At 41.0% G+C, this 23,142-nt stretch overlaps 1 protein-coding gene across 11 annotated transcripts; it reads right to left on the minus strand.

Annotated features, from left to right (window-relative positions):
* Positions 1 to 1,910: 1,910 nt before the first annotated feature.
* HNRNPA3 (heterogeneous nuclear ribonucleoprotein A3) lies at positions 1,911 to 19,638 on the minus strand. 11 transcript variants are annotated; one of them, XR_004081041.2, is made up of 14 exons: positions 19,526 to 19,638; positions 15,506 to 15,617; positions 14,985 to 15,008; positions 10,999 to 11,121; positions 10,762 to 10,908; positions 10,468 to 10,678; positions 10,153 to 10,242; positions 9,984 to 10,091; positions 9,788 to 9,868; positions 8,550 to 8,696; positions 7,685 to 7,810; positions 7,523 to 7,594; positions 4,385 to 7,436; positions 1,911 to 2,215 (listed from the first exon to the last, which is right to left on the minus strand). XR_004081041.2 is itself a non-coding variant. In XM_031052186.2 (13 exons), the coding sequence occupies exons 2-12, from the start codon at positions 15,569 to 15,571 to the stop codon at positions 7,542 to 7,544; spliced, it is 1,173 nt and encodes a 390-aa protein (XP_030908046.1). In that variant the 5' UTR covers positions 15,572 to 15,617; positions 19,531 to 19,638; the 3' UTR covers positions 1,911 to 7,436; positions 7,523 to 7,541. The 11 variants fall into 11 exon arrangements, 10 of the variants coding, with proteins under 10 accessions (XP_030908046.1, XP_030908044.1, XP_030908045.1 ...); XM_031052186.2 differs by having other exon boundaries at positions 1,911 to 7,436; positions 14,985 to 15,005; positions 19,531 to 19,638; XM_031052184.2 differs by having other exon boundaries at positions 1,911 to 7,436; positions 19,531 to 19,638.
* Between the last annotated feature and the right edge of the window lie 3,504 nt (positions 19,639 to 23,142).

Consider the following 23,142-nt stretch of genomic DNA (forward strand, 5'->3'; position numbering starts at 1 on the left):
TCTGTCTCTTAAGGAAAATGGCAGAGTAGGACCCACACTGTTGAAGGAAAAAGGGTTTAAAGAGGGACATCAGCTCAGGAACCCAGCCTTGCATTATTAGCTCATTATTCACAAAGTTAGGGTAATGCTAGACAAAATGATACAGTTGCTGGTGAATTCAGGCTTGAGATTTTTATTTCTCTAACTTTTTAATGGTGCTGGAGCTGCACACACAGCAGAAACCACCTCATGGCTGGCCATGAAAGCCCAAGAAACTCTTTTCATTAACATAATCCCAGTTCCACACTATTTTAGGGATGTCCTCAGTGACATACAGAACAGTGGAGTTGTGATGTGACTGTCACAGGATGCTCTGGAAGGTCTCCTGTTCTCAGCTGCTCTGTGCTGGTTGTTTTCATGCAACTCCTCAGGCCCTCTCACCTGAACAGGATCAACTCCTTTGCAGGCTATGATTGTTTAGTGCCAGGTTTGGTTTTCCCCCTGTACACAGAATTTCAAGTGCTGTTTTGTTGTCCAGCTGGTCACAGTAGGATCAGTGTAACCATTTCACGACTTTTTATTGCCCCCAAATAATGTTCATTTCTAATCTTTGTCATTTGCCATTCATCTGCCCGTTACCTCATTCACCAATTCTGAATAGCAGAGTACAGACATCCCTCTCACACTTTACCTGCAGCACAACCTTAGCTAACCAGAGTAAAGCAGGGGAGGAAAGCAGAGCAGTAACAGCTTCACCAGGAAGGGAGTTCTTGCTGCAGGGCAGCATAATGCCAGGAACCACAGCCCTATTGACTCATCTCTTCTTTAAAAGGCAAGCATAGTGAGCAAGTGCCAGTACCAGAAGAAAGTCTTTGGCACCATCAGGTGTTCCAGCCCTGACATTAACTACTAATATTTGTGGTGCCAAAGACACTGGGAAATGAAAACCCAGGTGACCTGGCTTGCACTGAGGCCACTTACCTTGTTTATACTGACCTAGTTGTTACCTGCCTGCCAGTGCATCCCACTGCACAGCCCTGCACAAGCTCAGAACGCAAGGACATGCCTCTTGGGGGGAGGTGATGGACAATACCAGCAGCTGAAAACCAAGAGACTGGATTTTATTCGGTAAATGACAGAGAACCTGAAGAGCTCCTGGGTACCCCCCCCCCCCCCCCCCAGCCATTAACCAAGCTATTAAACACCTGACAACTGAGATGTTCTCTCTAGCTGCAATACTTTAAGTACAAATTGGGTATAAGAGACCTCAGTAACCTCCTGCTTTCCACTGTTCCTTGTTTTAGTGCTAATGCAAAGGGCAAACAGCACCATTAGAACCAGCCTTTGCAGGAGCTGCTATACATGTACTACCCACATGGTGAAAACCTAACACTGGGATACTTATTCCATTACCAGGATGAAAAGGAGAAATGACATAATACCTGCAGTTAATGCAGAAGCCTTGTTCAAATTCCACCAGGCACAGGATCAGTCTGAAGTAACTCACACTCAGTTTAAAACAGTATTTTTTGTATCACCAGGACAGTGAATGTTGTATTCACATCAGAACACCACATCAGCAAGGAAATGTATATTCCACACTAAATTTGGTATACACAAAAACATTGGATTGCAAACTATATACTTCACTTTATTGTTATTACTGAGTATTTTCCCAAAGCTGAGTGACTGTGACACTGCCACATCTTAACACATCCCGGTGCTGACCTTATACACCAACTCTCCACGTAGAGACCACTTGATCAAAACATTCAGTTTTACAACCATTAAACGCAAAGCTGAGGAGTGGGGCTGAGCTGTCCCATGCTGGAAATCTGATCCTCTAACTCAGTGTGCTGCAGTGAGTTAGGACCACTTTGTGTTCTGCAAAGCACTTAAAAAAAGGTGATGTCAACACATTTTAGATGCGATTCATTTGACAGCATACACTTTATTCTGATACAAAATGGAAATATTTTAAACAAATTTCAATCCAGTATGGATTATACTGAAAATTTTAAATTCCCATACTACTTTCAAACTTGTTTAAGCACAAGTTCTAAGATCTCAGTACACTGGCACCATTGCCCTTCAAGTCTTTGCCAGTTATTATAACGTATTATTCTGTTTCCAATCTTGCGATATTATCTTCGACATGAAGGCCATTTTTCTTCTACGTAGATACTTGGGTTACTTTAAGTTCAGGAAAAAGCTAATCTTAGACAGAGATGTCAACCTGTAGCACCCACAGCAGAAAAAGAACCATCCATCAGATACCTGAATTTCAGAGATACTCAAGATCTTTCATGCTCCACAAAGTTTAAGACACAAACACCCATCAGAGACCACAGACCAATATGTAAGTGAATATTCCACTGTGGTGAGACAGTCTTATGAAAACACATTAATGTCTTGAACACAGGAACCAAAGACAGCAAGTCAGTACATCACAAAACCAGTGCTTGAAAGAGAGGAGCATTCCCCTTCCCACCGTATTTTAATGATACCAAAGTTAAGATGCTGTGTTTAATTTCAGGGTTTTACAATAACAAAAGTCATCACATCCACATCAACCTGGGCCCCTTTTGGGGAAATACATTTTTACTTCTTGAAGTAGTATTTGCTTTTAGATTAAGAGACAGGTTTAAGCAGCAATAAACTTCTGTAAGAACTGCAGCTTAGGGACCAATGCATCATTGACTTTACATCTCCATTTACAGCTATTTCAGTAGCAGCCACTGTAGAAAAACCTATCCACAAACCAGAATTCTTAACTCTTGGAAGCACCTCTTGGGCAAAGATACACGTGTTTACCTTTGACAAGGTTTACTTCTGAACAAACTGGGGTATGAACAATTGAAATTAAGCAAATTAGTCTAAAAGGAGTGTTATAAATCAAAGGGTGAACATAATTCTGACCATGACCATCTAGTTCTACGTGTGGTGCAAAAAAACCCCTCCAGAGCACAGAACAAGTCTGCAGCAACACAGACTCCTCTCACACTAAGGCTGAGCTGTGCTCTACACACAGGCCTAATAATGGGATGCAAAGCAGTTTTTGTTAAAACATTTTCAGGATTCTACTGTTAAAAACCAGGAACATTTCCCCTCTCCTCCATGAACAGAAGCATTTTGCCCTCAGCAGAAACACACTGCTGCTCTAACCCACTTACTTGGTGCCATGTACAGGTGAGCTCACAAGGAAACCATGCCTAGCAGAGGAAAAGCAAAGGTATTCCCACCCTAGGCATAAGACAGCAAGCTGTCAGCTCAGCAGCTCACTGCCAGCACATTATGCTGCACTAAGGAGACTGTGACTTTACTGCACCAGATTCAAATTCTGGTTCAACCTCTGCTAAGCAAAAACATTTATCAACATTTGCCAAAAACACAGTCATTGCGAGGTTTCCATTAAGTAGCTCCTGATTACATGAAAATCTCAGCATCAATCACCACTGTAAGTTACTTTCAACTTAATTCTAAGTTACAATGTCATGAGTTTGCTTTCTGGATCTTTAGGGACAGCAAGCAGCAAGTTTAAATACTGAAGTCAGCCTCTGAACATGCCCAAGCTCCAGGTTAAAACTGAAATGCAGGGGTTCTGTTTGACTTTATTTTCTCAGTAACTGAAGCATAACCCATGCTAAAATAGAAACTGACTTCACAAAACTAATGCAGACTCAAAAATTTATTGCCAAGTTTAAATAGGTACTAGGCTACTCTAAATATAAAAGGGGCTAAAAATACTCCAGGCCTGTAGCGACCAAAGACACAGAAAAGGAAATACATGTTCCAAGAGTTAAGAACCAATCTGCATTAAAACAGGCTGATGAAAGATTCCCTTAATGCCATTCATCTGTATAACACAGCTGTGCTTCCAGCCAGGCTTCACATGATGGCATCAGCCGCCAATAAAGCCCCCTGCCTGGAAGCACTGCACAAATGAAAACCCAGAGACATGTTTACCAGGGAAGGAACTTACTGCCCTGAGCAGTGCAAAGCACCTTTACCATGTTCCCATGAGACTTGGCATGGACTGTTTCCCATCTTCCCTGACTGGGTCTCTGCAGAACACCTCTTTCCATCAAAGGAAAAACAGCTTCTCCCCTGGCTCCTGCCCTCCTCCCCCATGCACCCCAGTAACTTTTACAGCACATAGTTCAAAGCATTTCTTGTTTCTCTCTTGTTGATCTCAGACACACACCAGCTTTGTACCTGCCAGGAACAGAAGACTCTTGAATAGCAATGATACCAGCAAGAAACCCTCACCCAGAACAGGGAGTGCTGGATGAGATACTGGAGTACTTGCTCCTTAGTACTTAAGGCTTTCCTTGAGGCTGGCAAAGGAAAGCCTAGAAGGAAGTAAGGGTTAAACAAGTGGTTTACTATACACTACAAATCTTACCCAGTCAGAAACCTTCAACTGAAGAGGATGTGCAAGACATTCCCCATTTTGTCAAGCAGCAGCTTCTCATTCAACCTGAAAATTAAAGAAATTACTCTTACCTCGTTCAAAAAACCCCCGCTACTCTTTATAATTCATGAAAAATTTTAAAGGCAAACCTTACCTATGCTCATTGCCCTTCCTTTCAGGTCTAAATGCTAGACCTATTGATTTTGAGTCAACTCAAGTAGCTATCACTCAAGGAGGTTCCAAAGGGTGAAGAACTCTTGCTAGACTTTCTTCGATATTTCAGCTGTGATAAGCAGATTTAACTAGCCTTTGGGAAGCTGCTCACTATCAGCACAGTATCTTATGCCTTCACTTTTCTGGAAGTTGAAGCTGTTGCTCTTGCTGCCTCGTCATTCTTTAATTATGCTGACTTCTCCATACTCAATAGGCTGCTGAAGTCCTGTCTTAAGAGTCTCCTTAGCAAGTATGGGTCACAGGAGTACATCCTAGGTTCTTTCAAGCTGGTTAATCACTGTCCTCACGGCTTACACTTTTCCACATTCACAGACAACATCTAAGCTACCCCACCCGCCTACAAAGCCATCACTTACATCATCTCTTAAAAGGTTGCATACAGATCTTGTTCATAAAGTTTATTATGACACTATTGTTCAAAGTTAACATTGTTGTCACAGTACAGCTACAAGAGGCCCTGTTAAAAAGAACACTGTGAATACATTCTAAAAAATTTAGAAATACCAGATCAATTGTCAGAAGGGACATCAACCCCATCCTTGTTGTCCCTGCAACCAGGTGCAGGCCCCAGGTACAAGTCTACACATCTTCTAAGCGTAGTAATGTACAAAGCAAGTCGGCAGTTAGGTGGCTCACTCCCTAGTGAGTTGCATTTTAGTTTCCATGTTTTCAAACTCCAAATGGGTTGTTTAAAAAATGCCTTTATTGAAACACAGCCTCCCTCCCACCCCAAGCCCAAATTAGTATGTACAGCAACAGAAGTGTTCACTAAATCACCAATTCTTGCTTTAGCTTTAGAGATGTTTTAAAACTCCACAGAAAAGAATAAGCAGACTTTTGAAATCCAGTTTGGAGGCTACCATCTTGACACCAGTTCCTTGTTTTAACGTACTGCAGTCTAAATACACTCCAATAACAGTGTTTAAATAACATTGTTTAATTTTTTTCAAACAACACACTCATTATTCTACTACTTCTTAAAATTATAATTCATTATTAATATGACTGATGATGCCTCGACCCATTTCATACATCTTTGCAGATTCATTCCTACACTGGAATTGCATTTACCTTATACTGCACATTGACCCAGAAGTGAGACAGGTGTAATTCCATTACCACATTGCCAAGTGTCTGAGCATTTCTTCTATTGACTGCATCCCTACTCTTCTGAGCCTGAATGGACAGAAAGCACTGTCCTGGCAATGGTGGAGAGAATTGGCATCAGATGAGAAAAGGACAGGCTGCAGTGCCTTAATTTGGAGGTCAGAAGTGAGAATGAGGTACAATTTCTAGCCACATGTGCTGATAAGATTTGCTACTCCAGTGCAATTAAAAAATATCGAGTTGTCACACGCTATCATTCTACCTTTGGGAACTCCATGCTGTACCATTCTACATTGTGGCAAGTGTTTCTAATCAGTAAATTACAACTAGATTGTGTTTTGTTTCATCTTCAAGCTCTCAGCTGAGCACAGACATTCGCAAGGGCAAAGGCTTGAAAACTATACTACTCAGAGCCCACGGTGAAGGGGCTTTTGGAACGCGTTACCTGGGACTGTCAGTGATTACACCTGTGCTACCCTTGGCTCCCAGTCAGAAGAATGTGTCCAGAAAATTGCCTAGGGTGCATGCAAGAAAGTATATAGCCATTAAGTTATTGAGGAACACACCTATTACTCTCACTATGACACCTTATTTTATCGCAACAGCACAGTCTGGTGTGAGGGAGAGGGAACCGGGGACAAAGGGGATGAAAATTCCAAACCACCCTCCCCAAAGTATAGTTTTATTGAAACAGAATCATTGTATATCCCAAGGAAACAGGCACTTGACTCCCCCCACCTTAACTTCTCGGGAATTACAATAAATATAAAGGTAAAAAGCAAGTTCCTTTTTCTCTTCACCCAAGACTTAAGCAACTGCGGTTATCCCTTGTACATCTCAAATGAGACGGGAGACAGCTTTAATGTGTCTAAAGTTGGTCTTGTTAAAATATTTATCATGCCTTATTTTCTTGAAGCGCTAGTACTAATACAGAACTACAAATTAAAAAAATATGCACAAACCAAAAAAGTAATTTGAAATTTTCATTAAGGTAAAGCTTAGTTCTATAATTCACAAACACTAATTTGAGTAACTCAGTCCTAGTTATACATCTAAACAAACTATAATGCAACATACAGATGTTCTCCCTCTGTATGCCTATGTAACTCATGTCAATGACAGTTACATATATACACTGAGACTAGACCCCTTAAGACTGCAAATCAATAGGTGTTTCTATTGTTAACTTTAAATTAATACAAAATAGTAATTGAGAAAATGCATTAATCCTCTCTATTAACTAACAAGGAAACACCCTAAACTACATTTTATTTCTGTTATAGAGTTCTCTGTACTAAATGTGGAAAAACTGAACTACACAAATATTGAAAAGTTAAAAATTCCTTAATTTGTTTATTCCTGGTACCACTACCACAATTTACAGGGCAATATACCTGATGTAATGGGAAAATAAAAAGAAAAAAGAAAGACAAAGCTACAACAGATAAAGACCTCAGGAATGTACATCTAATCGACACTACATTGCATTAATCAATAGCTGCACTTTTTGCAAACTGTGGCTATGACAGTCCTGAACAAGAAGGGTTTCCTGTTTAAGCTGCAGTAACTTTTCTGACTATGGATCATCGCTCCTTCTGTGGCAGATTTTACAGTTCCTCTAATGCATTTGGGACGACTGTCTCAAAGTAACCTGCAGCTTTCCTGACAACTCCTCGCTCTCTCTCCTGCTAAGAACTGTAGCCTGTTGAATACAGGATAAGAAAATTATTACTCTCAGTGAACAGTTGTACATGGTTAATCATCATTAGAAATATGCATTACACCTACCCTTTTTCTGGTAGCATTTTTAGAATCTTCTACCACCATAGCCCCCACTTCCACTTCCAGATCCATAACCACCTACAAAAAACAAGGTGTATACTGAAGTACAAGAAAGCCAAGAAATTTTAACTAGAAAAAAGAATATTGTTTGTATAAAACTGTATTTACCACCATAGGGACTGCCTGAACTTCTGCCACCAAAGCTGCCACCACCTTTCATGGGACCATAGTTGGACTGCTGCTGTCCACTGTAATTGCCAAAATCATTGTAGTTTCCACTTCCACCATAATTACCTGAAACAAATACAGATTTATAAAGCCATTTCTGTTCAACACTTATGATATGATGCTTGCCAAATTGTGACACCCAATGTTAATTCTAATAATTTAAAACCATTTAAAATAGAATTGTAAGCATTTTGCACACTCTCTCTACTTGCAATGCACTAATGACAGAAAACCTCTTCGCATTTTTAAGATTAGAAACTCGTCAACACAACAGACCAAATTTAAGGCCTCCAAACTCATAGAAGCACGAGTTTCACTGTCATTCTTCCACTGCCCAACTCTTTGTATGTATGACAATAATGTACACAATGTATTTGCTCCATTAAGTGACAGAACCACAAAAGTCATGCTGCATATACACATCAAAGAGTATACTGAAGTATGCATATTCTGCAGCTTAAATCTCCACACTTGGGGCAAACAATTAAAAAGCTTATATAAACTTAGGTTTATAGTCCTCACAAGGAGGATATCACCTACACAATGTGAACTGGTATCTGACAGCAATGGCATTCTTCAAATGGTCAAAAGCCTAAAAATTCACCTACTCTACACAGATTTATAGTTGCTGCTTTTTGCAAAGTTCCAGGCAAAACAGTATTTGATTCAGATAGAACTTTCCTTATGTAACATAGTATTCTAGATTAAGACCTCACTGTAGAACTCATTTTAAGCAGTATTATACTCAAGGCACTGTACAACTCAGACATGTCTGAAAAATGTCTAATGAAAACTTGCATCTTACCACCACCGAAATTTCCTCCTTCATTGTAGCCATCATATCCTCCTCCTCCACCTCCATATCCACCACCTGGGTTTCCATATCCTGGTCCTCCACCACCACCATAACCTCCTCTGCTGCCATAGCCAGGACCCCCTCCATAGTTGCCCCCTTGGAACAAAAGAATCAAATTGAACACACCAAAGCTAACTAAACTGGTGAGAAAATGTCCATTTGAAAACAAAACAAAAAACAAATACAGAGTAAGACTGTCTACTCCCAATGTTTTCCCTGTATTATATTAATTGCAGTTGGATCACCTATCTAAACTATTTAACCCAAACAAAAAAAAAACCCATTAATTTATGTACACACTTGAAGAATGATACTCAGAAGTTCATTCTGGCTCACAAAAAATAGACACGCTGCTACCACCCCTCCCCCGCTACGTGCAATAACTGCCTCTTTACACAAATGGCTTTGTCAGTACTGTGTATCATCCTCTCTGTTCCTCTGAATTAAAAAGTCTCATGAAGGCAAGGTCCTCAGAAGAATTCTTGCTGACAGCTTTTATCTAGGCCTATGGCCTTATTTACGTGCGTGTCAAAACTACTGAAAATTCTTTTTTTCTAATCACATAAAGCCTATCTGAAAGACACAGTATTCCAGAGGCTGACCTGGTCTCTGACATTTTGATGAAGTAATCCCAAACTGGGAAATAGTTCCAAAGAACTCAACATAACTACATTTATCTGCTTATAGATTCAGGACATAAATAATCACATGCTACTTAACCCATTTGTGTCCCCCCCCAAACCCCACTACTTCCACAGCTATTTGATAATTTCCACAGTTCTCTTCAGATGCATTTTGTATCCTCATTCAAACTTTTTCGCAAAAAAGACACTACTGAGCCATGAGAAGTCTTACAGTTGATTGAAAAGAATTTCTTATGATAGCAAGTCACTGCTTTATTCAGTTTTAGTCATCTCAGCTGACAGCAGAATCTTCATGTAGTTCTCAATTATAATGAACAGCTGCTGAATGAATTTTTAAATAACCTCATGTCACAAGGTAAGTACAGAGGTGGTTTTTTTTTTCCCCACCCCTATTTTGTGGGGAAAAAGAAAACCCTTTAACTCTTCACAGCTCTGCAATGTGGAAACATGATTACCAAAGCAGACTTTGTTTTCAAAGTGAAGGCAAGACTTACAGCAACCTATAACATTTGGGAGGGAAGGGGGAGTGAACAATACACTTACCATCACCAAATCCATTGTATCCGTCACCACCTCCAAAGCTTCCTCTGCTCCCACCACCGCCACCACCACCCCCATAGCCTCCTGGAACACAAAACAGATAAGAATGTTTTCCTGAACACACATCCAGCATTTAAGCCAACTGACACAGGAAATAAGAATAGGAATCACATTCTGTGTAAGCATTCCAGTTATTTACCTCTTCCACCAAAGTTTCCTCCTCTGCCAAAGTTCCCTCCACCGCCTCCAAAGTTTCCACGACCCATGAAGTTGCCTGAGCCACCCCCACGACCTACAAAATATTTTACTTCAATTACATTAATTGAAAACCAGTTCCATACAATACCGATGTATAACTCCAAACTCACCTCTCTGAGAGCTAGCAGTCTGCATCTCCTGTTTTGAGAGTGCTTTTTTCACTTCACAGTTATGTCCATTTATAGTATGGTATTTCTGAACTAGAGAAAAATGTGTAATAGGACAGTCAGAAAATAAAATCATTGAAAGCAATCCGCTGTAAAACTGTCATAGAAAGGCACAATCACACTTTTAAAAGGAACATTAAATCTATCCCTTCTTTTACAATAGTAAAACAGTTGATTATGCTTACATTCTACACACCGCTGTTCTGAAATCTAATGTTACACTTTTATCCTGTCATTTCTCACTGAAGAGCTACATACCAACAATTTTATCAACTGTATCATGATCATCAAAAGTTACAAAAGCGAAGCCTCTCTTCTTTCCGCTTTGCCTGTCTTCCATGACTTCTATGGTTTCAATCTTGCCATACTTTTCAAAGTACTCCCTTAAATTATATTCTTCTGTGTCTTCTTTAATTCCACCAACAAATATTTTCTTTACTGTGAGATGCGCCCCAGGCTTTACAGAATCCTACAACACCAGAAACTCCATTCAGTGTTTTAAATTATTAGGTAAAGATTAGGAAATCAGGTTAACTTAAACACTTAACTTACCTCCCTTGAAACTGCTCTCTTTGGTTCAACCACGCGTCCATCAACCTTATGAGGTCGAGCACTCATGGCAGCATCCACCTCCTCCACACAAGAGTAAGTCACAAAGCCAAAGCCTCTGGAACGTTTTGTCTGGGGGTCTCTCATCACCTGCAAAAAATATAGGGGGTGCTCTGCATTTCTGTGTTAGATTAAGCACCTCTATCCTTCAAAAGCACAAACTAGTATTTGACACTTTACCACACAGTCCGTGAGTGTGCCCCATTTTTCAAAGTGCTCTCTCAAGCTATCATCTGTTGTTTCAAAGCTCAGACCTCCAATGAACAGCTTTCTCAACTGCTCTGGCTCCTTTGGCTCATGGCCCTACAAAATCAAAAAATCAGAAACGTATTTTGACTATAAACCAGAGTTAAAATTTCACAATTTACAAAAAAATTATCTGTGCACATTGTAACTACAAATAGGTGGAATACATTTACATAAAAACAATGACTTCTAATGGGTTTAGACAGCAGCATAGTAAACACAATGAGGTGTGATTTTAATTAAAACACTAACTAAGTGCTCCAATGCACACATCAGTAAAGAGATTTCAATATACTAAATAATCTGGTCTCTCCCCACCGCCCCAGAAGCATGTTCATTTTATGCTTATGTTGTTATACATCGCTCTGTAGGGATTAGCAATGAAGCACTGCTAGGTAAAGGGAAGTTCTAACACTTTATGAAGCATATTCATGAGAAACTATAAAAAAATGTAAGAATACCATGTGAAAGAAAAAAGGTTATCGTCCAGAGTGTCCAGTCCTTTGCGATATCCACTGTGAAAGCTTATTTTATGCATTATGAGAAAAATTTATCCATTTTTAATTCCTTAAAATGGTAAATTTCCTAATCTGATAATTTTGTAAGTTGTATGGATGCAAGCAAGAAAGCAGAAGTACATGTGCAGTTTTCAGTGTTATGGGAAATACCTCTCAAAGGTGACTCAACGAGGACTTAATTCTTACAGACAAATGATGTCTTGAGTAATGACCAATCAATGACCAGTAGTGGATACAACTACTACAGTAAGACTGGTACCTTAACAAGCACACTAAACCAAACAAGTATAATTGAAGCTCTCAAGAATATCACCTAAGTATGACCAGCCACTTTGTAAAATGTGCTATTTTAAAAGCCCAGTTTTATACATCATAATTAAAGTGGGCTTACAAGTGTGTTAGTGTTTCTGATCTTTCAGTGTTGCATGAGGTTGTTTTTTTTTTTACTTAGGCCAGGAGTATCCTCATACATTTGACTGGAGTTTATGAAAAATTATTTTATAGCTTACTCCCATCCCCAAGACAGATAAGGCTTATGAAAAACCACCAGATTAAAATATTATTTAGCCAGCTGGTACTTGTGCGTATGTAAAACACTGCAGAAGGTGCTGGCCAGCTACACTGCTGGCTAGATATGCTGCATATGACTTTAATTCTGCAGCATGAATGCATAATAATTTTCATCATTTCTGCTGCAGCCGGTTAACCCAGTCCAGACGCATTAGCCTGAATGCTGAACTACATAAAAGTAACCAGACTGCTACATGTAGATGTCTTGCTTCAAACCCGAAGGTTAAGTGCTTTAAGCTCTGCCACGGTTTAAATAAAGGGAGGGAGTGGGTTTTCTAGGGTTTGTCAGAAAAGTGTATGTCCCTTTGAGTGCAACACAACCACCCTGAAGAGCAATGAATATTGTGAAGCAATATATGGCAAAATATAATTTCTGAACTACATACTGCTATAGGAAACACTTGGTTTACGATGTTCCACTTGTAATACAGGAAACAATGCCCAAGATTATGAAAAGCTGGCTGGGAAGTAACCCCTGACCTTACTCCTGTGAAACTTTGTACAGAAGAGCACCAGCATTCTCAGTAACAGCTTTCTATTTAAGGCACTAATTTTGTAACTACAGGAATAAGATATAAACAATTGTCACTCAGTGGTCCTCTGACTACAAAGCAAAGCTTTTTTTCTACTGTATCCCAAGTGGTCTGGACTACAGAATTAAAAAAATCTCTCTTCCAACTATATGTTACTTTAAAACCTTACAGAGTTCATGTCTACTGCATATAGAAACTTGCTTTAAGTTAAGTAAAATACTGTTTTCTGTTGCTAATTGCATTGTTTGGGCTTTTTTTTCTTTAATCTATTGACAGTACTTCATTTTTATCTGGGATATGTTAAAACTGGGACTATTAAGTGTTTCAAACTCTCCTACACACTAAAGGAAATCTATTATGTGAGACTGCAGAGTTTGGACTCATCCAAAGCCAGAAGCCTTACGAGGCAAAACTGAACAGACTTTCTGCAGTTCTCTGGCACCCCTCCAGGCTATGGGGCTTATTAGCAACTCTGACTGCTTTTACCTTAAATGAATTACCAAAAAACTCCTCAGGTCACTTCTGAAAGGAAAAGTGAGGTCTTTTTCTGCTTATTTTTATTATGTGCATGCGAACTGCCATTTCATATGGGAGAAGAAACATCTGCTGTTACAGCTTCTTTATCAGAGAGAAATTAGCCCCAGAACACACCCATGTTATAGGAACTCTTCACAGACACAAAAGGCAACATTTTCTTAGAGCATTAATTGGGTGTTCTTTTTCTCCACGTAGTTTGTTCTCACTGGGGATTCCAAGCACTGTCCTCTACCACACAGGACATTGCTGTTAAAACCAACTTCAGCAGAAGGCCTGAGAAACAATCTCTTGTGGGCAGCAAACCTTGCACAACACATCTCTCCCTTCCTCCCTAGTGTATCTACCATAGTACTTAAACAAGACCAGCAGGGTCCCTCCTACTCAGCTGATACTGCGGGCCAGCATGCCATTCTGCAGTGTTCATTCATTTAGGGGGGGGAAGTGGGGGAAGGAGGGGGGGTAGCAATAAGAATGCCCAGCTTGCCTGTAGCCATCAAGCAGCTTTGTTTCTCCCCCTAAGCTATTTAAGCGGCCCCCCAAAGGTATTAATGGGCTCTGACAAGGGCAAGAACTTCCTCTCCTGCCGTGATTAGCGACTTCCCCACTCAGGCCAAAGCTTGGAGCGGCACCGACTGCCTCCATTTTGTGAGCAATCTCATCTTCTCCACCCTCAATATGGAGCCGGAGGGCGGGGCTCACAGGAGCAGGAAGGCGCATACAGCAGCGCTGGCCCCACCACCCGCAGTGGCGCCATGGGAGTGTCCCGCCGCCAGGGCTGGGGTCCAGGAGCAGGGCAGGGGGAAATGGGGTGCTTTGAGCTCACCCTTTTGTCACCATCAGAACACAACTTGTGGCTCCTGTGTGCTACCTAAAGCCCCAGGCACTCAGCACAGCCTGACTAAGCCTTTCTCATAAGAGGAAACAAAAATGGCAACTGTCCGCCTCTCCCATGTAAAAATCCTAATCTTTGCAGAAGTGACAACACTGCTGCAGACACACACTGCCTCTATCCCACGTTTGCTATATGCTTAACTTCCATATGTCCAGGGTTTTGAAGAGCCTTTTAGAATTCATATTTCTCTCTAATGGCACTGTTTCAAAGTGGACTGTACCTTTGTGAACACCAGCAAGTGCCCACAAAGTGCCTGGCACCACACCAGGTAGCCCAATCCTAGACTGCCTCCCTAAACCAGAAAGCCTACAGACAACTGGGGCCTCACCAGCTTTCCCTGTGAAGTATTTTCTCTAGAAACTTAACAGCTTTTAAGTACATTTCAGGGCAAGCTACTTTTCCAAACTGTATCATTCAGTAGGCAACCAAGTGACCCCAGTTACATTCTCTCCAAAGTCCAAAGCAGTGAGATAGTTGCAACATTCCTTCCAGAAGAATTTTACACACCATACTTCAATGCAAAATAACCAAATGCTACCAGATACATGCAACTCAGACAAGATTTGTTCTTAATTCAAGTGCACAGGCCCTCCCCACATTGCAGTATGTATCGTTCCCGAAAAACTTGAGCTAGCTAAAATATTCAGGCACCCTGGAAAAGTAATGTTAGAAAGCAAACAAGTCAAAAGAAACAATCAGAAAATGTCTCAGTTATAAGCTATGTAAAAATCTCAAATACCCTCTTTGCTGTCGAGTTTATTTTCTAAAGGGTATCAAGACTTTTCCCCCCTCCCACTTCCACACCCTGCCCCACAGTAACTAGCTCCCATCCTCCCAGAACAGCCCAAACATCTTCTCTATACTACGCACCTTATTCAGTCTACGGTATTTCTGCTAGAAGCAAAAGAAAACAGTTATTTTTACTTAGTACAGCCTCACTTTCATTTGCAGTGACTATAAGGCAACCATTTTTAATTGAAAAAAAAAAGAAAAAAAGAAAAAAAAGGAAAGAAAGAACCTGTCTTCATTCCCACCAAAAACAGCATTTTGAAGATAGGAAGGAATCAAGTTCCTGCTGATACTCTGAGGATACATGAATTTCTTAATAATTATACCTTGCTTTTATAACAAACATACATTTAATCAGTTTTGTTATAACAGAAAAAAATATAAAAGCAAAATTTCCCCACTATGCTTAACACCCCACCCCTTAAAATTGTATGTAATGCACTGCAACTTAGTTACTCCATCAGTACAGGGATGAAGAAGGTAGGAAAAAAAAAAAGCTATGAATTGATACATCAGATAGAAATGGTTAAGTTGTGGGTGTTCTCTTTTTCTCCCCTTAAAGCTACATTTATATATATAAAAAAAACCAACAATCCTCTCACCTGTGAGGATCGTCTTCCTTTCCTCTTGTAGTCTTCCACCTCTCTCTCTTCCTTAATAGCAGCCATTTTGGAAGGGTACTCTAACTCAGCCTTTCTTTTAGCTCTAGGAAACCTAGAAAACAGGTTGGATAAGTCAGTACTTACCCCAATTCCTGTGAAGCAGGGCCTTCTCTTGCTGCAGCGCATGGGTGTGGCTTTACAGGTAGAAACAGGTGAGGGGGGAAGTAGAAAAAACCGTAAGAATTGAAAAGGGGAGAGTGAAAATCCTGCCTATTTTGCTCACAATTAAGAAGAGCTGCAGAAGGAACATTTGCTACGCAAGTAAAAGCTTTCTACAACTGTTGGAATAACTAGGTACAAGCTAATGCTAGAATTGATAGAAAACAGCCTATGTCAGTTGCTGTCTTCCATAACTATTAACTGGTAAAGGGCAAGCAAATCCCACTTTTTGTACCCAAACTCGCTGCATAAGTTCTAGTTCTGTAGATTTTAAAACCACGAAATATCTAACATTTTGCAAATATCGTTTATTAAGAGTTCTCTTATGTGCAACCTACTGCATCTGGTTATCCAGCAGCCCGGAAATGCAGAGGATGCATTAAAAGTTTTTCTGTATTAAAAAATACCTTCCACTAACACCAGTGCAAGAATCCCTTATTGATTCTAGTCTTGCAACATCATGAATGTTAATAGTTGATCCTCAGCAATCTGTAGCACTAGTCATCTGCATTACTTTTCCTTCCAAGCGATGTATTTGATTACTGTCCTATACTCTATTTACATGCCAAACTTTTCACATACCAAACTTTTTACAATTACTGTTAACAAAGTCATATACATATTATTATAAAAATCAAGTATTTTACAAGTCTGATGAAAGAACCCATGGAGAAACATTCCAACTAACAAAAAATCATATTCCATTTAGCCTTTATTTCAAGTTTTCCAAGATGAGTAAGTTATCTCTCTTACTATAATGCAACTTTGGACAGTTCTTGAAACTTTATTACAGTAGCCAAAATACAATAACTAACATGCTTCTGCAAAATTACACTCCTGCTGCATCAAAATCATTGATATTTACAAGATTAGGTGTATTTCTGTGGCAGTTTTGTTTCTTTGGGTTATGGGTGTTTGAAGAAATTTTTATTCCTGCAAACACTGCCTAGGCCAAGGCACACAGGTGTCTGGTAATGATCAATACATACTGTTATTCAGAGTAGAAATTATTTAATGTAATTCCATGGTAAAATCCAGCTTCAAATTAAACTCAACTGTGAAATCATGAGTACCATGATTTAATGCATTAACAATTTTAAACGGTTAATTATGTATCATCAAAGTGTTTGTATTACCTCCAGTTCGACTTTACACTATGCTAAACCTGCTCCTAAATCAAACATCGGTTTAAGAGATACTACACTCTATACTACTACAGGACACTGTGTTTCAACTGAGCTGTTCAATTCCTGAAGTCATACAGGAGAGGTATGAAATAGCACATTAATAGTTCAAGAGCTTTTTTAGAAAAAGTAGCTGTGTGGCAAAATAAAACTTTGGGAATTGCTAGGCAGGAAAGGGATACGCTTAAGTAATGAAAAGTATGCAGTCCCCCTCTGATTTTGTCATCTGCTGCTTTCCCCAAGGAGGCTTCATGCCAGCCACCTTAAAGCTATCAGACATGTGTGTGCCACGATGGCCTCTGAAGGCCAGGAGGGTCAAAACAGAATTGTCTCCTTGCTACTGCATACCATCAACTGAAGTGGAACACAGCCCTGGTCAGCCCTATTCCTACTTTGCCTCATTGTTACAAAAAGCTGTCAGTATCAGTCTTTCTGTACTTAGCAAAATATTCAACTCTAAATAAAAATATTTGGAACTTATCTGCTGAGTTAAACTAGCCCTGAAAAGGTTGTATACTACAACCTAGCTACAGAACTGAAAGTAGGCTCAGAACAAACCTGCTATAATGAGAAAAAGTGAGTAGGAGATGCTTCATCACTCAAAGGAACTTACAGCACTACTGTATCTCCTACAGGGACAAGAAGTTAATAGAAGCAAAATAGACATTCCCAAGCTGGAAGTTTACCTGTCCACTTAGAGAATACTACAGAGGTATACTGGTCTTTTCTCTACATAATTACAGTTGGACCTAACATACATACAGTGTATCATGCCAAAACTAAGAGTTAAAGCAGCAAAACGCAAGATTTTCAGCTCTAAGTGCGTCGGCAATTTATTCCCAAAGCTAACAGGTACATCTACTGGGAGAAAAAACAAGATATTAGCTTAACAACTTGTGCAATGCTTTGAACTCATCATCTCCAACGAGCTATTCAACAACCCTGAAGCAGCTAAAATAATTGCTTACATGGAAAGGTTATTTTTAGCTGTTTTGCTAAGGGATCAATTTTCTTGTCTGCTTTTAATGTAGGTACAGAAACTACTGTGACCTGTTGGGTTTCTCTGTTCTCAGTTTTGTAAGGTTTCTGCCTGCAATGAAGGGGGTCAAAATAAAATAGCCAAACACAAAACCTGCACCGTTTTTGCTCACCATACTCTATTTAACTGAGAATCAAAAAAAAAAAAAACCACCACCAAACAAAACACCTTCTGTTTTGAGAAGAGCAACGGGGAATAATCATGAGCATATTTCCCTTCATTCAGGGTGTGTGGGTGACTGCCCGAGTGCACATTTGATCTCAACTTCAAGCTGTGGGAAATTTGAACGAAGGTTTGTGCAGGACTGCTTCTTCGTGTTTCCCACCAGGATCATGGCGGGATGCCACCGAGTGTCACGGCCCTTATGCATGTGTGGCTGGGGGAGTGGAGAAATGGAAGTGGAGAGCGCTGTGTAGTATGCCTTCCCCTCCCTCCAAGGCCAACAAAAGCTCGCTACACGTGCTAGCCCCCAAGGGAATGGAATGAAGGGACAAGAACACTAGGGAGCTGCTGCAACGTGTACCAGCATTCCTCAGCGAGAAGCACGAACGCAGTGCTTTTAAAGTCCGTTCCCAGGAAAACTCGTGGGATAATACACCTAGCGCACTACTCCAGGTAGCTTACATGGGAGGAGGTGGGGGCAGTCAGGAAGGACAGAACAATGACACACACGTGCACGGAGCTCACGTCTTCCCATTCTCACTCGAATCTGCACCTAAGTGTTTCGATGTTCCCCAGAATAGCTCAGGGCGCCTCTATTACCCACAGCTCTGTGGCAAGCAGAAAGCCAAGCCTCCCCCAGCCGCGCGCTGGAAGCAGCGAAATGGCGGCCACAGCCTCTGAGCCCGAGGGGCCCACGGCGGAAGCGCAGCCTCTCCCGCATCCTCCCTCTTCCTGCCAGCAGCCGCCATTGCAGGCTAATGCGCCATGTCTCAGGGGAAAACGAGGTCTGGAAGGCGGCAGAACCGCTGCAAGGAGGCGGCGACCACAGTGGTACACGAGCCGGAACTGAGAGGGGCACCATTACGTGCCTCCCCCTTCCCGCCCGGGGGCTCTGTCGGGAGAATTGAGGAATCTCTACTTCCACGGGGGAGACGGAAGAGTAGGGGATCAGCGGTAGGAAAGGAGGCCGCTTCACGTCGCCTTCCACCCCTGCCTCAGCTGAGGCTCACGAGCCCCGCTCCCTCCACGCCGCGGGCAGTTACCTCCATTTTGTGATCAAGCTCGCCCGCTTCAGAACCAATATGGAGCCGAGGAGAGAGGGAGGGCGGAGAGGGGAGCCACGTGACGGGAAGGCGGGCTCCGTGCACCGCGCGACACGGTGGATGCGGGGGGAGGGAGGGCTGGGTTGGGAACAGCGCGCGCGCAACGGCCGTTACCGCTTTCTCCTCAAGCGGCCGGGCCGCCCCTCCCCTATTCCCCCACCCGCCCCGCGAACCCTGGCCCGCAGTACGGCAGAACGGCCCTTTCCATTCTCCCGAGCGGGCAGAAAAGGACGGGAGCGAGTGCAGCCAGAGCGGAGGAAAGAGGGTGCGGGAAGTAGGATAGCAGAGACGAGAAAAAAAGATAAGATATAACCGTGCCGGCGTTCAGCTCAAGAGCCTTCCCGCCCTCGTCGGTCCCACGCCAGCAGCCGGCCCAGCTCACCCACCGCCGACCCGCTGTGGGAGTGGCCGCTCCTACCGCGCAGCCGCGAGTGGCGCGCGCAGGCGGATTCCGCCTCTCCTCTTACGCAACACCGCTCGCACCTCCCCCCCTTCGAGAGCAGCGCATGCGTGCTAGCGCGTCCGTCGCGCTGTAGGAGAGTGTGTGTGGCTGAGGGGGGGGGAGTGAGGGGGGTGCGGGTGCCTGGTGTGAAGGGACAAAAGCACGCGTAGGAAAGGGAGGACAAGTGAAGGGGTGAGGTGCTTACAGAGGACTCTTTCAGGGGTGTTAGGGTTTACTTGAGGCGCCCAGGCTCTTTTCGCCGAAGTTGTTGTCACGTACTGTTTTTGTTCTGGAGACGCTGCAAAGAGGCAACTCAAAGGATTTGCTTCCCAGACGCTGTTCAGCACTCACCCTTTGAAAGGGTAGGTTAGTGTATTTATGGTTGAGCACCAAAAACAAATACAAGCAGTCCGTTTCACGAACCTCTGTGTCTTCTCCAGTAGAGGCGTTACCTGTATCTTTTAATAGCGTTTGTCATCATAAACTAGCAGAGACTTCAAAAGAGAGGGTTTCCTGCAGTCATTCTGCCCAGAATAAAGCATAGTTAAGCGCATACATAACAACTTTTTCCTTATCTGGGAAATCAAATAGGGGGGAAAAAAGGAGAGAAAAAAAAGGCATAAAAATCTACCCTTCAAGTCAGGAGTTTCTTCAGACTTGATTAACTATCACAGTACCAGCAGCTATTTCAGTATGATAAACCTAACCTAGACAGACAGAAGGTGTTGCCACTGACCACGTTTAAAAATACCTTTATGCTCTACAAAGGGGTAAACCAGTTGATGTGGTTTACTGGAAGGTTTGTAGGTGTGTACTGAAGCATGTGAAATGCTTGACTAAAAGGGTTATGAATCACTGGAACTTTAGTATTAGCTGCTAATTTCAGTTCTTTATGCTTTACCCTGCAGTTCATACAAAAAAACCCTACAAAGCAACAACAAAAACCAAGAAAGGAAAATGTAACTTTGAGTTTCATATTAGCATCTTTCATTTTATACAAAAGGCTCAAAACCTGTTTGATTAACTGCAGAGGATTTTCTTAATACATAGAGAAATTCCCAATATGTTTAGAAATGTTTTTGCTGTAACTGTCTACAGAAGTTAAAAGAAGTTTTTATATTATTCCTACATTTTGATCTCTATGGGAAGGCAGGTGACTTTCTAGGAAGTAAAACTCTAGAAATCTTAGCAGCTTCCAGATACTCTTTGCACTTAGGCCAAAACCAGCAATTTCTCATATCCCTTCTCCCTAGTAAACCACATAATTTAACTTTTTATTTCAGATAACATTCTTAATAGATGTTGCTTCTTGCCTCTGTTACCTACACTGTAAGGATGCTTTGAAATAGGTAAGGGTACTGGCTGAATATGTCTCTTAGTTTCTTGTAGTTTATACAGGAGCTGCCTCGTGGAATTTGAGGAATATCATGCCTTGATTAGTTTGATTGTCGTTCATTTCACAGTTAAGTGTCACTGATGGAGGCTGATTGTCTTGCAGTCTCATTTGGTTGCACACCCATAGGCAGATTACATTTGAGTGCCATAGTTTCAGTTCATGGTTGTCCTCCCACATGTGAAATCAATTGTAGAGAATGTAATAATTTTATAATAGTGTGCTTACTCCACTGACGTAAAAGACAAGCCAGTAAATGAGGGAGATGCGCATTTTACAAAGATTCACAGCTGCTGATAAAAAATATCTACAAGTTTGAGGTCTTAGATGAAACACTATGATTTTAATTTCAGGCAAACAATTTTTTTTGCAAGTGAAGTGTTCTCAGATTCCTTGTTACCTAAGAGAATATTGCTTTCCAGTTTGGGTCACCCATTTCCTTAAGAGAAAATGCAGCGTTTAATATACCTGTGTCTATTCTGGCTGATGTAGTTTTACAGTCAGATGAAGTTTCAGATTAGGTAGCAGATGCAGTATTGGTGATCTAGGCAGATGGCTAACAGGCTTTTATTCTTTCCCTAGCAGTGTTTGCAAGCACGTAATGTCCTCTTTTTAAGCCAAGGTAACAGTAGGTTGTACCTGGTTCAGAAAAAAAAAAAGGGAAAGACTTTTAACTTTTATATATGTCTGTAGCTGAAATGTCAGTTTCTCTTAAATGTCATTTTTTTTGTTGTGGATTTGTCGGCTGTTTTTATTGCTTGTTTCCTTCCTGGCATTTGTCTGTGAAGTGAATCTCTGGATATGTAAATATTAACGGTGAAATTGACCAAGGTTATATTTTTTTTTTAGTGTTAGACAGAGGTTGATGGGAATATGAAATTGATCTTGTAATCTAATCTCCAGAATAGTAATGTTAATGGAGACAATTCAGTGAAACAAGTATATTTTCCGTAAGCCTCTTTGGCTGCACATATGAATAGACTCATTTGCTAATTAAGTGTTACTATTGTGATGATAGCTTTGAAAATGCAGTTGGCTTGAATATGTTTAAGTTCTATGCTTTGAAAAGGACACAAACTACAGTTTTGATAAGAAGGTCCTTGGGCCATATAGTTAAATGTTTGTGTGAGCTTCAGGACAAAAGATTGTTTAATATTCACTTCTTTTTTTCTGGGTTGTAGAAATTTTTAAACAGGGACAAGTATAACTGTAGTCACTTGACTATTGTGCAAGCAGCTGCAGCTTCTGCTATCTTCATTTAGAAACAATTGTTTTCATCTCTCAATTTGATTTAAATTGCTGAGCTTCACTGACCAAAGACAGGATAATATATTAGTGTAAAGTCTGCTAGCATTTTGGTAATTCTTCTTGTATGCAGCACAAGGTGAATGAAAACCTTTTACTTCATTAATTAAAAATACATAGAACCAAGAACCTGATTCTTAGTATCAGAATTAGTAGTATGATTATGCTGCAGTATTTGCTTTATGTCAGAAATTATTAATACTCTTTATACATATATACAATTGTATTCACACACACTCGAGAAACAACAAATCCTGAGGACGCTTTCTACTTGAGGTTGTGCCACAAGTGTCTTATGCCCCAGAACTCTGCTGGTCTCTGGAGGACTTGTTTGCAAGGGTTGGAGATAGCATTTCCCCTTTCTGTCTGCTGTTTTTCTGCTAAAGTCACTTCATGTAGATACGTCAGCTCCTTCAATTTAGTCTCCTATATTGACTTTAATGATTGATAAAGGTGCATTTGAAATAATATGTCAGACTGTGACCTAGTTTGAAGCAAAACAACACACACTTGTCCACCAGCCTAGTACAGGTTTAGTCATCTCCAGCAAATGTTTGGGGAAATAACACGAAACTCTTGCAACTATGTCTGTTAGACTCCATCTGTCAGAGACCGTAGATCAGTTTTGCATGACTGTATTCATCAAGAGCTACATCTCAGAGCTGTGATCCAGGAAATGAGAGATCAATCAGCAGCTATCTGAATTAAAAAATACTTCTAAACTGCTTTCCCTTTGTATATTTTGGTTTCATTCAGGGACACAGAATGAATTTTATATATAAAATGTTTA

Source organism: Melopsittacus undulatus, chromosome 8 (genome assembly GCF_012275295.1).
Source record: "Melopsittacus undulatus isolate bMelUnd1 chromosome 8, bMelUnd1.mat.Z, whole genome shotgun sequence".
NCBI lineage: Eukaryota > Metazoa > Chordata > Aves > Psittaciformes > Psittaculidae > Melopsittacus > Melopsittacus undulatus.

Excerpts from the sequence above, each read along its gene's own strand:
- HNRNPA3 (XM_031052184.2), bottom strand. The coding sequence starts at position 15,571 with ATGGCTGCTATTAAGGAAGAGAGAGAGGTGGAAGACTACAAGAGGAAA. Across the intron at positions 10,679-10,761 it reads AGAGAGCAGTTTCAAGGGAG|GATTCTGTAAAGCCTGGGGC; the intron begins GTAAGTTAAGTG and ends CTGGTGTTGTAG. Across the intron at positions 7,811-8,549 it reads AGGAGGAAATTTCGGTGGTG|GTAATTATGGTGGAAGTGGA; the intron begins GTAAGATGCAAG and ends TATTTGTTTCAG.